This window comes from Lonchura striata, chromosome 29, assembly GCF_046129695.1.
Source record: "Lonchura striata isolate bLonStr1 chromosome 29, bLonStr1.mat, whole genome shotgun sequence".
Lineage (NCBI taxonomy): Eukaryota > Metazoa > Chordata > Aves > Passeriformes > Estrildidae > Lonchura > Lonchura striata.
This window is the reverse complement of record NC_134631.1, coordinates 3,423,952-3,441,296: the sequence shown is the minus strand read 5'-3', so window position 1 is coordinate 3,441,296 and position 17,345 is coordinate 3,423,952. Positions and strand designations below refer to the sequence as shown.

At 50.0% G+C, this 17,345-nt stretch overlaps 1 protein-coding gene across 1 annotated transcript in view; it reads right to left on the bottom strand.

The window, feature by feature from the left end:
- Positions 1 to 1,963: 1,963 nt before the first annotated feature.
- The window catches only part of LOC144247620 (uncharacterized), a 660,598-nt gene continuing 645,216 nt past the window's right edge, over positions 1,964 to 17,345 (bottom strand). The window contains exon 12 of the mRNA XM_077788929.1: positions 1,964 to 2,804. Within this exon, the coding sequence (XP_077645055.1) occupies positions 2,036 to 2,804 (769 nt within the window). The 3' untranslated portion in view covers positions 1,964 to 2,035. The remainder of the gene's footprint in view (positions 2,805 to 17,345) is intronic.

The following is a 17,345-nucleotide window of genomic DNA, read 5'->3' as shown; positions in this document are numbered from 1 at the left end:
CAGTCTTCTATGCTAGTTGCATTCCCTACTCAGTTCAAATTCTTGTCTCCTTTAACACTCATTTTGATGAACAATGACCTTTGTATTTATTACACCCACTCTCTCCCAGTGCCCCCCAGCGTGTCCATCTCTCTGCTGCCCTCGAGCTCCCGGCCCGGCCCCGGCCGCCTGCTCCCATCCAGCTGAGGTGGTTCCAGGGCCAGCAGGAGCTCTCTGTGGTGGCGACCAACGTGGTCCCCAACGGGGACTGGACCCACCAGCTTCTGGTGCTGCTGGAAACCCCAACCCGGGCCGGGCTCACCTTCACCTGCCAACAACATCAGCCTGGAACAACCTGTGAGCCGGAACTGGGGTATGGGGGAGGAACTGGGGGCGCTGCGAGAGCCACTGGGATGTGCTGGGAGCAACTGGGAGGGAGTTGGAGAGAGCCTGGTTTCAACTGGGAGAGGAGGTTGGGGGTTTGGAAGGGCTAAGAAGGGGTTTGAAGGATACTGGGGAGGGTGGGATGGGGTTCTGAGGGTCCTGGTGGGCATTGGGAAGAGACTGGGAGAGGATTTGGGGGTCCTGGGACAGTGGGGGTGACTGTAAGGAGGCTGTGGGATCCTGTGAGTGACAGGAGGGGCTTTGGTGGGTCCAGGGGAGGTCAGGAAGGGATCAAGAGGGAGGTTTCAGGGGATCCTAAGTGGGCTGGGAGTGACCTGGAGGGTGCTGGGAGGGGCCAGGGTGTCTGTGAGAGTTTTTGGGAGATCCTGACCCCTGCGGACCACCCAGAGATGCTGCTGGATGCTGCCGCAGCAAGATGCTGACAGGAACTGGAGACACCCGAGTTGGGTTCTGTCTTCCTGGCACTGGGGATCGGGTTCTACCTGCGCAAGAGAGTCTGGGGGGTCCCGTGTGTCGTGTCCCCCCTCCTCTGGAATGTGTGTGCTCCCCTGGGGCCCCCAGCCCGGTGTCACCCCCTTTTCTCTGCCCACAGAGCTCCTGAGACGCCGGCGGCCGCAGCCGCTCCCCGTGGCCTCGGGCCGAGCCAGGACCTTCCCAGCTCTATCCCCACGCTGATTTTGGGTGGGTCGAGTGTCCCCCCAGCCCTGCTGTCACTCTACCCCTGCCCCCTGCTCCCAGTGTTCCCAGTAAAGCTTCCCAGTTAAACCCAGCCCAGTTCATGGGGGCACTGGGGAGGGACTTGGGGGGACCCCACGGCGGGGCCGGCACTGGGCAGGGAGGGCGGGTCCAGGTGGGGAACACTGCCTGCTGCGGGTCTGCCCGGCAACTGGTGAGTCATCAGCCCCGCTCTCGCTGATTGGCTGACTCTTCTCCACCGCGTTCTCTCATTGGCTGAGGAGAGGCCCGGCAGTGCAGAGAAGGAACGGGAGAGATCCCGCCCCGAGCACCGGCACGGGGACAACAGACCCAGCCTGGGCACAGGGAGGGAATTTATTACCAACCAAACCACGGCAGCACCAGGAGAAGGGAAAGAAATCCCTCCAGCGCCTTCCCCCACCCAACGGGGATCACCCACAACAGGGTTATCCACCATGGAGAGACGGGGACATACGAGTTTAGAGCAAAGCCAATTTTATTGAGTGTACCAGGTGTTTATACAGGGATTGACTTGTATGGTGCTTATAGAGGGCTCTGTTTTTGGTAACAATTTCCCATTGGTTACACATTCTTCGTGACATCCAGTAACCTGGGAACATTTATCTTATCACAAACACTCGCACCATTTTTTCTGGTCACTTCTTGCCCAGGGAGACTTAAACTGTGTCTGTGTCTCCCACAGTTTCTGCTCAGTCAGGCCTCAGATATCAGGCCCCTTTATCAGCTCCATTGCTTTACTCTCTGTTTTATTCCCCATACGGGGACACCAGGGCTCTGCCCAACGGGGGTCACTGGGGATCATCCAGCCCGGATCCTCCCATGGGAGATGGAGCTGCAGCAGCACACCAAGCTCTTCCCTCACTCTCTTCCCTCACTCCAAGCTCTTCCCTCACTCCAAGCTCTTCCCTCACTCAGGGCACTCACAGGGCTTCCCTTAGTGGTGCCTCCGTTGGTGTTGGGTCAAGTTTGAGATCTGTGAAAAGCTCTTCCCACACTCCCCACACTTGTAGGGCCTCTCCCCGGTGTGGATGCGCCGGTGCACAGTGAGATTGGAGTTTTCCTTGAAGCCCTTCCCACAGTCGGGGCAGCGGTAGGGCCTCTCCTCTGTGTGAATCCGCTCATGTCTGAGGACATCAGAGCTGGTGTGAAACCTCTTCCCACACTGGGGACATTCGTAGGGCCTTTCCCCAGTGTGGATGCGCTGGTGTGCTCGCAGGTATGAGCTCCACCCAAAGCTCTTCCCACATTCCAAGCACTCATAGGGCCGTTCCCCAGTGTGGACCACCTGGTGCTTGATCAGGCCAGACCTGTCTATGAAGCTCTTCCCACACTTCCCACACTCGTAGGGCCTCTGCCCGGTGTGGATGCGCTGGTGCATGGTGAGGCTGGAGTTTTCCTTGAAGCCCTTCCCGCAGTCGGGGCAGCGGTAGGGCCTCTCCTCTGTGTGAATCCGCTCATGTAGGAGGAGATGGGAGCTTCTCTGAAACCTCTTCCCACACTCCCAACACTCGTAGGGCCTCTCCCCAGTGTGGATGCGCTGGTGTGCTCGCAGGTGTGAGCTCCACCCAAAGCTCTTCCCACATTCCAAGCACTCGTAGGGCCGTTCCCCAGTGTGGATCACCATGTGCCGGACCAGGTCCGAGCTGTCTCTGACACTCTTCCCACACTCCCCACACTCGTAGGGCCTCTCCCCAGTGTGGATCCTCTGGTGCCGGATCAGGTGGCAGCTCCAGCTGAAACCCTTCCCACATTCCAAGCACTTGTGGGGCTTCTCCCTGCCATGAGGCTTCTGCACCAGCTCCGAGCTCCGCCTGGATCTCTGCCCGCCTTCCTGGCTCAGGGGGGCTCTTTCCTCCCCGCAGCTCCCTGGGCTGGGTTTGCAGCTCCTCCTCCTACAGCATCTCCGGGGCTTTTCCTCCTCCTCCATCCAGCCACGCCCTGGAAATGACAAATCCTGGTTTGAGGGAAAAACAAGAGAAGAGCACCTTGGACTGGAGGTTCCTCCTTGCCCAAGTTCATCTCAGGAAGTCATTGGGAATCTTGTGTCTGTAAGAACCTCCAAAACACGAAGTTCCAGCCCAAAAATCCCACAAACTTCAAGACACAGATGAAGCTCAGAAACACCAAGATTCACCCCGTGAAGATCGTGGCTCCATCTCCATAGTCACCTGCTGCATGTGGGGGGAGCAGCGCTCCTGGGGCTGGGGGGAGGCTGCAGACACAGGGAGGGGTGGAACCTTCTGCTGGTTCCTCTTTCTGCTCCTCCTCCTCCTCTTGTGTCTCTGCTCTTCCTCACACTCCTCTTCCTCCTGCCATTCCTCCTTCTCCTGCACAATGCCACCTTCTCCTGCCACCTGCATCGTTTGACTATTTTGTTCCTCAAGGCTGCTTCTCCTTCCCTTCTCCTCCTGCCCCCAGGCCCAGCACCCACTGCCGGCTCCCTCTTCCCCCCACACCCACAGCATCCCAGCGCAGGGGCAGGGATGGAGCTGGGGCAGGTCGGGCTGGGGCAGCGCTGGGCTCTCGGCCGCTCCCGCCCGCACTCGGTCCCCACTGCAGCCGCTCCCGCCAGGACAGCGCGGGGGGGCCCGGCCTTGGCGCTGCCCCACTCCCACCTCCCCAAATTCCCCTCGCGGGGCCATGGGGCCGAGGGGGGGGCACAGGTGGGGTCCAGGTGGGGAATGCTGAGATAACTTTAAGAGTGGGTCCCCAAGAAGAAGAATTGGAATTTGTGGTAGACACAGGGGCAAAAAGAACCTTTATGTTAAATATTCCAAAAGGTTATAGTGTAAGCAAAGATACTGTAAAAGTAACAGGACCAAAAGGAGAGAGTTTCACAGTACCCATTATTAAAAATGTGGCAATAGAGGGAGAAACTAGATTTTGGATGAGGGATGTTTTCTTGGTCCCAGGGGCAGGTAGCAATTTATTGGGACGAGATTTACAAGTGAAATTAGGAATAGGGGTTGATCCAAAAGATGGGAAGATGACAGCTAGACTTTTAAAACTAGGCCAGGAGGATGGAAGAAGAATTAACAAGGAAGTTTGGGCTGGGGAGGGAAATAGGGGAAGATTAAATATTGACCCCATAAAGATTACAATTGAGGAAAAAAAAATTGTCCCATACGTGTACGGCAGTATCCTGTATCTTTAGAAGGACGGGAATGTTTAAAGCCAGTAATAGAAGGACTAATAAAGGATGGGACATTAGAACCTTGTATGTCTCCCCATAATACCCCAATACTCCCAGTAAAGAAGCCTGATGGGAGCTATAGACTGGTACAAGCCTTAAGGGAGTTTAACAAAAGAACTCAGACCCGCTATCCAGTGGTACCAAATCCTTATACTCTTTTCAGTAAAGTTCCTCCCCAGCATCAGTGGTTTAGTGTAGTGGACCTTAAAGATGCCTTTTGGGCTTGCCCATTAGCCCAGGAGAGCAAGTAATCTTTGCTTTTGAATGGAAGGACCCACTAACTGGGAGAAAACAGAAATTAAGATGGACAAAACTACCACAGGGGTTTACAGAATCCTCAAACTTATTTGGACAAGCTTTAGAAACAATACTACAAACTTTCCCCACTCCCCCTGGAATACAAGTTATCTAATGCATTGATGATCTTTTACTTTCTGGGAAAGCTGAAGCTGAAGTTAGAGAGGCTACTATAAAGCTTTTGAATTTTCTTGGGGAAAAAGGATTAAAGGTATCAAAAGGGAAGCTGCAATTTGTAGAATCAGAGGTAAAATATCTTGGACACTTGATTAGGAAGGCTAGTTGAAAGCTCAACCCAGAATGAAACACAGGGATTCTATCCCTTCCCCCTCCCCCTTCAAAGGGGGAAATCAGAAAGCTACTCAGATTATTTGGATATTATAAATTGTGGATTGAAGGATATACACAGGCAGTAAAATTTTTGAATAAAAAAATTGACAGAGGGAAATGATATAAAATGGACCAAAAAGGATAATGAAAAACTGAAGAGAGCCTGACAGAGGAATGGTTGAACGACAAGGGACATGATACTGTAAAATTAATCCAAATAGGGAGGGCTACGTGACTGCTGCAAAGTTCGCATGGCCCTGAAGAGTAGATGGTGTGCAGAAAGCAGGATATTGAAACTGCTTGGTATGTAGAAGTAGATAGAGAAGAACAAAGGAGTACTAAGCTGTTCTAACTGCAAGGCCAGCTGGACAGGCATGTATCGATCATAAAGATACTTTTAAGATAATAGTACAAGTCACATAGCAACCAATCATGAGCTCGGCTTTTGCAATAGGTATGAGCTAATTAACGAACATATATAAACTGTGTAATCTGTTACAATAAACTGAGACTTGATGATCATGATATCATGAGTCTTGTCTCCCGCGGCATTCCCTCTAACAAAAAACTAAGAAAAATGAAGTTAAAACTAGCCCCAATATCAACTTTAAGCTTACCTGCACTAGCAAAACCCTTTCATCTGTATGTAAATGAAGAAAAGGGGGTAGCTCATAGGGTTTTGTTTCCAGAGTGGGGAGGAGTAAAGAGACCCGTGGCTTATTTATCAAAGATGTGGGATCCAGTAAATCAAGGCTGGCCAGTGTGTATTCAAGCTACAGCAACTTCTGCAATCCTGGTAGAGGAAAGTCGTAAACTGACTTTTGGAGGTAAATTAATTGTGTACTAAATTTCTTCCAATTTGCATTGTGATTTTTATCTTGAAATACATAATTTACTGTACTCTAGGATTGAAAAACTAGTTTACAGCTGTGACATAGCAAAACCTGCTATTAATTTGAGTCAATGCAGGCTGTTCAATCAAGTGTTCTCAGTGTGTAAAGTTAAACTAAAGGTAACACCAGCTGCTTGGTAGGTCAATGAGAAACATTTTTCCTTCCAACCAGTCCTTTTTCAAGTACCCAAATGTATTTTGCTTTCTTAGTTTTTTTGTTTTCTTTGTTTGTTAGTTTTTCTGGAAGTGCTAACTACTTGCAGTGCATCTAGAACAGCAATTCAAGTTGTGCATACAAAACACTTGTAAAAAAATAGGGCTCATTTTTTCCCACAATGGGAGGTGGCTACATATAGAAAAAGGAAACCTACAAAGCTAGATGAAGAAAAATTTCAGTATCTTCTACTGTAAACTGTTAATTTGTTACTTTCAGCATCACAGTGGGTATGTGACACACACATATGAAAAAGATGGTGAGGGAGAGCTCTGTTTACTACAGTTTCCTATTTCTTGAATGAGTTAAAGAGCTATGAAGCAACTGTGATTCCTTGTGTGGATTACCCAGGCCTGCAGGGAGGGCTTGGCCATGATTCCCTCTGTGCTGCAGGCAGCCCTGCAGCGTGGCAGCAGTGGCTTGCCTCTGGTGAGTTTGCAGGCAGGGTGCTCCAGCACTGCAGTGCTCAGGGGCAGTTTCCTACTTTGACATCAAAGCTTAAATTCAGGAGTGCCTCTTCCCATCCAATTATTGTTTGTACCGTAAGAATCTCTTTAGAGAGTGTTTCCTGGCAGTCAAAAAGAGAGTATTGCAGAGATAAATTCCTTACTTGCTGTCTCCCCCACTGTATCCACATTTTGTCTATTCCCTCTTCAAATTATAGATTGGTAAAACTCATGCTCTGTGTCCTCAGATGCCCTTCCCAAATCAAACCTTGGCTTCTTTGCAAATCATATTGCATGAACAAGGATTGCCTTAAATTTTTTAGTGCAGGCAAGGTCACTTTGGAAGTAAGTTGTGGTTTACCTTGTTCCTACAACCCTTCCAAGCTTGTGAATGGAAAATTGTGACAGCAAAATAAGTCTTTAGTTTTAGCACTGTCAGCTGTGGGTAGCTGGTAGCCCTTGGTGGAGGGTGCCGTGAATTACAGGCCTGCAGAATACATTAAACAAAAGTAATTAAATTTGTAAGGAAGTTGGAAAAGGAGGGAGAGGTGTTTGGCAGACTCACCTCTCCAGGATGTAGGACTAATGTTAGAAAGTGGTCTGATGTTGGAATGTGGATGTTGAAATATGAAGAGAGAAAAAGAGAGCGAAAGAGAGAGAAAGGAAAAGAGAAAGCGAGAGAGAGAGGGAGAGCGAAATACACCCCAAAGTCCCCATACTGTCGCTATTTGTAAATTCTCCCCCATTCCTGCTAGACAGAGTGACAACAAGGGGAGGGGAGTGATGAAGGACAGAGTCAAAACCAAAGCTGTGAAAAACAGGGAGAGCTGGACCACCAATAGAGATAAGATCAAAGCAGAGATAGCTGACTCTCACAATATGGTTTATTTTTTTAAACAAGACTTCTTTTTTTTCCTTCTGATTTTTGTTGTTAAGGAAAGGAGGTTTTTGTTCTGAAGAATGAGTCTGTAAGACTAAAACAGTTAGATGTTGCCTAAAAAGCAAAAACCCAAGAGATGTGATACATCTTGTGTTAAATTTGGGCTAGTCTTTTTTTAACTACTTATAGCTCACAGGAAGAAGAATTGGCCTCTGCAGGAATTAGCACAGCTGGATACAAGAAGAAGAAGCAGCTATAGAAAAAGTTTGTAGTTAAACCCAGAAAGTTTTGAAGAAAACTAATGGTAAAAGTTAATGCAGTATTGTTTTTCTTTTAACACTGTGCTATTAAGAAGTCCTTTCCAGATACCAATGAAGCAGCAATCCCAACCATGGAAAAGAGGGTGAATTCATGACAGGAAAATAAAAGAATTTGTGAAGAAACGTGAGGAATGGACTATCACATCTAAACTGGGTGATACCAAACTGACTTTCAACCAGGACTGGGTGGTAATGGTTTGGGAAGACCCACATGATCCAAGGCAGGTACAAAGAACAACACCTAACTGAGAAATAAGGCAAAGCTTGCATCACTGGTTCTAAGCCCTGCCTGAATAAGCCCTGAGACGCCTCCGACACCTCCTTGGCAGAGGAACACTGCCACTTCAAACAGGAGGATCGGGAGTGTTTGAGTCAAAGAGTTCTTATAGTCTGGCCTTAGCCTGTGACTTGTACAGGGAAGAAAGGAAATTGCCATCAGTGCTATGCTGTATACTTTATTTGATTCATCCCAATACTGGACACACTAGCTGGGTTACAAGTGAATGTTCAAATTATGGGAATAATTGGTGTTATAGTTCACAAAATCTATGTTCTCGTTGCAAGAGGTATCAGTACTGAATCAATCCCCTAGACAGAGAGAACCCAAACCAACTGAAGTAATAACTCTGTTTTGTAGATGGGAATTATCAGTGCCTGTGAACTGAGAGATACCTGAGGAATGGTGGGAAACCACAGTTAAAAGGTGTCAAAAACAATTTGCCTGGAAATGAGTAAAAAAGGAGTGACAAGGGAAACAGAGGGCAAGCCTGGATTGAGCACTGTACTCACCAGCGAGAAGATCACACGTACCTGCTGTGGGCAGCAACCCCACAGGCAGGGGAGGTGGGGGTATAAGCCATGCCAGACCTCTGTCATTCCTGTTTCTGTCTCTCATTTGTTGTCTTTTCCCTTCTGAGATAGCATCAAGATCGTGTCACAAATGCTACAGAAAGTGTTACATGGAAAGAAACCAAAGTTCCTTTTGGTTACACACACCCATGTCAACAGCCACTGTTATAACCCATCCAAATTAAGTACCTGCAGGAAAAAGGGGGAAAATTATCACATTACAAAGAACTTAGGGAAAAGTAGTAATACTTGGGGCATGGAATGTCCAAAAGGAGAGAGATGGATTTGTTTTACATTTGATCTTAGAAATATAGTCCAAGATTCGGTAAAGAGACAATTAGTAAAAAACAAAGGTAAAAGAAGCACAGCAGTCTAGCTCTGTATTAACCCCAAATTATATCCTGAGTCATATTAAATGACTCCAAGCAGTTATAGAGAAGATAATAAACAAAGCTGCTCAGGCATTGGAATTAATATTGAGTCTGCAAAGCCAAACATCACCTGCAGTGTGTTAAAATATGTTGGCTGTATGCTATTTATTGGCTAAAGAATGGGGTGTACAGATTGTTGGAAATAGATGGCAATGAGGATGTCATCCTGGAAAAAAAAAAAGGATATCAGAAAAAAATTATGACCCAGGTATCAGTCCAAATATGGGAAAATAATGTTAAAAACTAGCAGGTGAGGTAAGGTATTGAGAATGGGATGAAATTAGGAATTAGGATTCTTCCTTTTACGTGTTACAAGTGTTTTGACATTTCTTCTTTGTTTAATCCCATGTTTTATTTGATTACCAACAGAGTCCAAAGAATGCAAGAGGATAAGAAATATTGCTCAAAACAAATTAATTATAATGATTAAGAGGCGGGATTGTGAAAAATGCATATTTAAGATTGGCTTTTCACAAATGTTACAATGAATAATATATATGTAATGTTAGAAAGTTATGCTGTATTAATTCCCTTACGTATTGTGTTAAGTGTAGTTTTAGGTTACAACATAATGTTAAAATAGAGATTATGTATGTGGGGGGAGTTTTCTTTTTAGGAATGAGATGCTCCCTTCGAAGAACACCTAAATCTTCCAAAGGAGAGGAATTTATGGCTTCTTATCAGAAGAAGATAATTTCTTCAGGCCTTGCTCAGACTTGAAGACACCAGGGGATTAAAGGAAATAGTTGAGATACAACAGAGTTTCTTGTTTAGAATAGAATGTGTGCATAACCATGAAGGATGTATGAATATGCAACAAGTGTATTGGTTTAAGGGTGATTCCTTTGTTCACAAGTCATGCTTTTCTTGGGACGTCCGTAATTCTTTGCTTTTTATTGTCTTGTAATTGTCCTAACTCCAAAATGTATTACTGTAATTGTATTATTATTTTTAAAACCATTTTATTATTATGATACTTATAAAATTTTAAAAACAAAATGATTGAAATTTTTCAAAATTTACAAAACTAGATGAGATTTAAAAGTGACCCTTTAACTCATAAACAATAAATAGATGATTTGAAGGGGAAAAAAAAAGCAGCAGGTTGTGGGGGGGGCACAAGTGAGGCTGCTGAAGGCTGCTGTGGAAGAGAAACTGCATTCCAGGCACCCAGAAGGAACTTCAGAAATGCAAATTAACACTGCCAGGGCAAAGTGGGGACAATGTACCTGGCTCTTCTTGCCTGGGGCAGGAATTGGCTGATTCCCTCTGCCCCTCACCCCAAGCTCTGCCTGCTTGCACAGATGGAATCTGCACAGCTGAAGGCAGAGCCCATGCTGAGGATCTCTGACTCTGCAACAGAAATGGCTGAAGCTGCAAAGGGAAACAGCAAATGGAGAATGTTGGGAAAACTTCACTAAAATAAGGGGGGCATCATCCCTCTGCCCACTCCAACATCTGCTGTCACTGTCTGTGCTGTACAGGGTGTATCAGAGCACTGGGATTTTGCTATAGCAAGTTCAGGAGTAAGAAAAAAAATTATCAATTGATGCAGCCCCAGCTTGAGGGAGCACCCAAACGTGGGGAAAAGATGAAGGGGCACCAGAACAAATCCTACAACACCATGGACCAGCCCCTGGGAAACAAAATTATTTTGTGGAAAATGCATGTTATATGGCTCTGTGCAGACAGTTACTATATGTATTATGTTATATTGATTAGTTGTGCTGTATTAACATTTTAACAGTATGGTAAATGTAGCTTTAAGGAATGAGAACAACTAAATTCACTCTAGGAACACATAAATTGTCCAGACAAGAGGAATTTATGGTTTTCTTACTAGAAGTTAATTTCTTGTTAATTTTTGGAGGATGCCGTGGGGATTAAAAAAAACAGCTGACATACAACAGAGTTTCTTGTTTGAAATAGAATGTATGCATAACCATGAAGGATATATGAATATGCAATAGTGTATTTTTTTAGGGGTGATTCCTTTATTCACAAGGTATGCTTGTTGTGGCTTAAGTGCCCAAGAGAGCATCCAGACATCTGTAAGTCTTTGTTTTTATTGTCATGCAATTGTCCTAACTCTAAATTTTTATTAGTCTAATTGTATTCCTTTTTTTTTAACCATTTTATTACTATTATACTTCTAATATTTTAAAAAACAAGTGATTGGCTTTTCTCACAAAATCATATCAGGAGACAGAGAACCCATTTATCATTTCAATGCCATAATTAGCTTACAAGCTGTCCTCGGAATAAGAACCAACCAGACAGCTCCAGCTCCTGACCTTCCTGCCGACCAAGCCATGAAATGAGGAACACAACATTTCACCAGATGATGGGATCAGAATATCTGTGTGCAGAAAAAACAGGAGTCTGTGGAAAAGTAAATGACTCAAACTTATATTGGCAAAGAGATGACAAGAGAAAACTGCTAAAAAAGCTAACAAAGGAAATAGGAAAGCAGTTTATGTACTGGTCCAAACATGGAAAGGATGGAAATGAGAGACGGTTCCCCGGCTCCCCAGCAGACCAGGGGTTAAACGAATGCTGCTTCTCCTCTTCTGTGCTGCAGCAACTCTCATCTTTTTACCATGCTCCACACCTTGGCAGTGCAGCTCATCCAGCAGCTGAGCCAGGGCATGCAGGTGGCAGCCAGGCCTCCTGATCCACAAACGGCTACAAAAGGACAGGGAATGAGGGCACCGAGAATAATCCCAAAACCAAAGAGGACCCGGGAAGGACAAAACAGAGTCAAGGAGTGAATCTGCCTGGAGATAGGGCCGGCACTTGTAGATAAGGGGAGAAACCATCAGTTCCAATAAATGTTACAAGTTGACCCAGAGAGCTGCTCAAAGTCCCGCCACATTCCTGAACTTCGAGGAGTAGAACAAAGACTTAACAGAGCCATGAATATCGGCTGTTCTACAAAAGGAGGGTGCACATTAACGAGGACAGGCTCCAGGCGCATCGGGAAGTCGGAACCTTCCAAGGAACTCAGCCGGTGGGCAGAGGCAGAGGGAGATGCGGCCGGGAAAATGAGGATAAAAAGGAGGCTGCGGGCTACAAGCACGGCAGAGAGCGCACGGCAAATGCCCCACGGCCTCTGCCCCTGCTCGGCAATAAAGTCACTTTGACAGGACTCCTCGCTCTCCCCCGGGCACACGAACCTCCGGCGACGGGAATTTCCCCGCCCGCTCCCGGCCGCGGGGCAGCCCCTCTGTCCTACCCACAGCAGCCGGGCCGAGCCAGCGCTGCTCCGGCAGCGGCTCCTGCCCGGCCCCGGCGGGAAGGAGACCGCGGGCAGCCGCTCCCGCGGCGCCCTCAGCCCGGGGCCGGCACGGGCCGGACACGGCACCGGCGAGCCGCCGGAGCCCCCTGCCGCCCCCTCCGCCCGCAGCCAGCCCCGAGCCCCCGCAGAGCCCAGCGCGGCTCCCACCTGCGCCGGGGCCGCCTCCGAGCTCCGCCGCCGCCGCCTCACCGCGCTCCGGCCGCTGCCGCCGCTGCCGGGCCCGCACAGCCGCTCGGCCAATGGCGGCGCTGGGCGGCCACGGCCGCCCTCAGCCCGCCGCCGGGGCCGCGCCGCGCCCCGCTCCCACCAATCAGCGCGCCGCAACCGCGACTGACGGCACCGGCGGCCAATGGCAGCGAGCTCGGGGCGGGCTCTGCGCACGGCCCCGCCTCGCCCCGCGCTCTCGGCGCCCCCGGGCTGCGTGAGGGGAAAGCCGGAGATGAGGAACAGCCCCGGCACGGGCCCGGGCCGAGCCGGGATTGAGCTGCCCACACAAACAAACTTCTCCGCGCCTCCCGCCACGGCTTTCCCGGCCCTGCGCCTCCCGTGCCTCCGCCTCTGCGGGAAGCCCAGGAGCTTCACTTCTCCTGCCCCTCGTTAGCGCATCAGTGCTTCGCTTTGATTTCCCCCAAAAAGGGAAACCTGCCCCAAGCCCTGTGGGTGGGTGGGGCAGGGGAGAGATTTCTGGCAGAAAACTCCAAAGACTCGGAGCAGGAGAAGGAGAAGTCAGTGCAGAGCCTTAAATGCAGCTTTCCCCACGCCTCCCTGCTCCCAGCTGCACCTCCTCCCCCGGCAGGGCAGGAGACAGGGAATGGGGCCATGCTCAGCTCATCCCCCGGGGCTTCTCCCTCTGCTCAGGGACAGGAGTCGTTCCCTGCTGCACCCTGCGCTCTTTCCCGGCCGAGACTTCTCCAGGAACTTCTCGGAGCGGAGTCCATCCCCTGGGCACAGCCCCCTCCGAGTGCTGCAGCGTGGGTCACTGTGCCACGGGCTCAGTCCTGCCAGGACAGGCTGCTCCAGCGGGGCCCCTCTGCCCGCGGGCTCACAGCCTCCTCTCGGGCATCGCCGAGCTCCAGCCCGGCTCCTGCAGGGGCTGCAGGGGATCTCTGCATCCCCATGGACCTGCAGGGGATCTCTGGCTCCCCATGAACCTGCAGGGGGATCTCCGCAGCGCCATTGTAATATATGTTATGGAATAATTTGTGCTTATGAAAAATATCCATCAAGTCAGTTGTGCTTGTAGAAAAAGATTCTTAAAGTTTTATATGACCAGTGGCTGCAGCCCGGGCTGGAGAAACCACAGATGGCAGAGAAAGAAAGACCTAATTTACAAATGAAAAAAGGTGTCTCTGTGCAGAGATGGGCCCTTTCCGGGGACAATCCAGGAGACACCCAACGTTTAACCCCTGGTCTGCCGGGGAGCCAGGAAACCGAGCACACGGCCATCCCGCCCTTGCAGCTGCTGAGGAGGCTGCTGGGCTGTGCTTCAGCAGAGGAGATGGAATGTGGCTTACCACTCTGCCCTTCTCTAAAAACGGAGAATGGGTCAGGAGGTTTGGGCTCTGAGCACACAGGAGCCTGGCCCAGGCACAGGCCGTGGTGGGACAGGGGCACAGGAGCCTTCTGTGACTGACCGTGGCTCTCTGGTTTCTCTCTGCAGGCTGCCAGCTCCTCATGCCATGGAAACGGCCCCACTCGGCCTGCCAGTCTGGGAGGGCTGGAGGGCTGTGGGTACTCATTTGCTGTAAAAAAGAAATTGTGTTTTTTTGTCATTGTCATCATCAGAACATTTCTTTTATCCTTTTCCAAGCTTTTGTCTCCACTTTCTCCAGGGTAATATTTTTGTGTCCTTCCTCAGCCACTTGATGGCATTTGGATAGGGGGGTAAGCAATGTGAAAAGTTCAACAACAGCTCCAGTTGCCAACTGCAGCAGCCCCTTCAGGAGCCCTGAGCTACCAGCAAGGTCCACGTGTGCCTTGCAAAAGGGAGTGGTTTGCAGCGATGGGGTTGTTGCCCTGCTGCAAAAGCTGGGAGCAGATCAGAAGTGACAAAATGCCATTTTGGCTCAACCCCCACCCAGGTTCTTTATCTTTTCCCTCTGCTCGGTGATAGGCAGACAGGGCTGGATCCAGCGAGGTTCAAGTTCTGGGTGCTCCCTGGCATCAAAGGGATCAACTAAACTCTTGTTTGCAGTGACTGCAATAGGGCTACTGAAGGAAAAAAGGGAATGTCATGAGATGGGGAATCCTTCTTGTCTCCTTTGTCTCCCCAGAAGCCCCTTGGGAAGGGAAATACCCACTGGGTTTATCTGACTCCTTCCCAGCCAGCCCTTCCCTCACTCCCGGGTCTCATTTGCTCCGCAGGATTCACCAGCTCGCTCAGCTCAGAGGAGCTCTCAGAGGAGAAAACGCTGCCTGGCGTGGGGCTGCCTGATCCTGTCTCACCTTGATTCCATTTGCCCCCTCCCTGCCCCATCCAAGAGACCGAAGGATCCCCCACAGCCCCACGGTCCTGCAGCAGATCCCGGCACGTTCCCTGCTCCGCTCCTTGGTGCCCTGGGAGGCTCCAGAGCCCTCCCTGTGTGCGGGACAGCGGCTGCAGCACCGCTGCGCCCGCGGGCGAGCAGCGCCCAGGAGCAGCTGCGCCAGCTCCAAGCCTGAAGCGGAATCCTCAGCGCACACAAATGACAGCTGGCACTTCAGGGGCTGGCAGGAGAAGCTCAACCCATCTGCTCGCTGCCCTTCCCAGCCATGGCCACGCTGATGCAATTGGAAGAGTCGCCCCTGCCCAGGAAGCTCTCAGGTCGAAGAGAAGAGCAAAAGCCATGGGTTTCTGAGGTGTTAGCTGCCACTGCCTCTGGTTTTCCTTCCAATTCCTAAGGGGTTTTGACTGGTTTTACCATTTCAACACTTTCTGTGTAGAATGCTTATTTTATGATTGGCTTTTCACAAATGTTACAATGAATATTATATGTGTAATGTTAGACAGTTATGCTGTATTAATTCTCTTAAGTAGTGTGTTAAATAGAGTTTTAGGTAACAACATAATATTAAAATAGAAACTCTGCGATGTAGGATGTTTTTACTTGCTCAAGCAAGAGATGAGATAATCAATAAACTCTTCACACAGGGATGGCGGTGACTTGGGGCACATAAAGAGTTACAACCTCCTTATCAGAAAAGACAAACATTCTTCCATCTTGTCTCCATCTTTATGGAAGCACCAGGATTAAGGGAAAGAAGTTGACAAAATCCAGAAAAGTTCCTAATTTGCAAGTAATTTATGCATCATGTATGAGATACATGAATATGCAATAGGCTATTGCTTTTAAGGTTATTCCTTTGTTCACAAGGCATGCTTGTCCTGGCTTAAGTGTCAGAGAGCATCTGGACGTCTATAATTTTTTGCTTTTTATTGTCTTGTAATTGTCCTAACTCTAAATTTGATTACTCTAATTGTGTTACTATTTTTATAACCATTTTATTATTATTAAACGTTTAAAATTTTAAAAACCAAGTGATTGGCGTTTTTCACAACGTTCCAGGCTCCCGGGGACCCCCTTATCGGTCTGTCCGACCCCGCAGGCTGCAGAGGGTCCCCCAGCTCCGGTGCCGCCCTTCTCCGATCCCCAGCCCCGCCCCGCCGGTACCGGGCGATCCCCGGTGGCTCCGGGCTGACGATGCAGCGCCTGCCCCGGGCAGCCCAACCCCACCGCGGGAGGGTCCCACGCATCCCCGGCCCAGCGCCGGGGCTCTGCCGGCAGCCAGCACCGGGACCCCAAAATTCTGCTGTCCTGGGGCCGCCGAGCGGGCACCCGGCCCTTGGCCCTGTCATAGATACATATTATAATATTGGCTTTTTGCAAATATTCCACTGGATTTTATATGTGTGGTGTTACAATAACTTTGTTATATAGTTTTTATTTCTGTTGTTCATTGATTAAGCTCAGACATACTAGTGCCATAGCTGATAGAAGCATGCTTGTGTTAAAATTCCTGCTTGGATGGGATAACATCCAGTGAGCACAGGATGAGGACACCTGTACAGATCTGCCAACCATCAGCACTCACCGTCTGAAGGCAGTGTGGGCCGGGGCCAAAACTGAAGATGATGATAAAAAAGGACCAAAACCACAACCAAGGAATACACATGCCCTAAAAAGGTGGAACCGAGGAGGAGCCATGCTGAACAGTTCTTGGAATATGTAAACTAGCTTGGGAAAAAGTTTACTATGCATAAGGGACTATGAATATGCAACAGGCTGGTGTAAGGGAAAAGGTATTCAAGGGGTATCTCCGGAGATAACCGTGTGCTCTTGGCTCAGTGCCGAGATGCACCCGGCCCTAACAACCTTTGCTCTATGGCCCTTGTCTCCTCTTGTCCTGTATTAAACATTTTAAATGTTCCCAGGGCAGTGAAGGTGTTTTTCCCAGCCCCGAGCAGAGAGCTCTGCCCGGCGGCTCCCGGGAAAGGCGGCGGCGCTCGGCAGCGGCCCCGGCCCGCCCGGCCCGCGGGAATTCCCCGCAGCGGGACAAAATCCTGCCCCGAAGGAGCGCTCGGAACGCCGCCTGCGGCTCCTCCGTGCCCCGCAGGTGCCGCAGCTGCCCCGCTGCGGCAGGCGCGGCTCTGGAGCAGGGAGGCTCTGCGGGACCCCCGGGCTGTGCCCCCTCCCGGGCCGTGCCCCGGGGCTGATGCTCGGCCCGGGCTCTCTCGCTGTCCCGGCTCCCGCAGGCTCCCGGCGGGAGCGGCACCGCCCGCCCGGCGCCGCAGGGCCGAGCCCTGCCCAGCAAAGGCTCCGTGTCCACGGCCGGGCCCTGCCGGGGCTGCGGCCGCTGCCCGGCCCGGCACAACCCGCAGCGCCCGGCGCGGCTCCCTCCAGCCGGGCACTGCGGCTCCAACCAGGCGGAATATTCAGCGCACGGAATCTCTGTCAGCGCTGCTCACATTGCAAAACCAGCTGCTGCTGAGGCAATCCCAGGTCCCACTGAAGCCTTCCACCCAAAATGCTGCCTTCAGCTCGGACACACCGGTAAGAAACCCAAGAGCAAACTGAAAGCTGATTAGAGAATCTTGCACAATCACACCCAAGAACA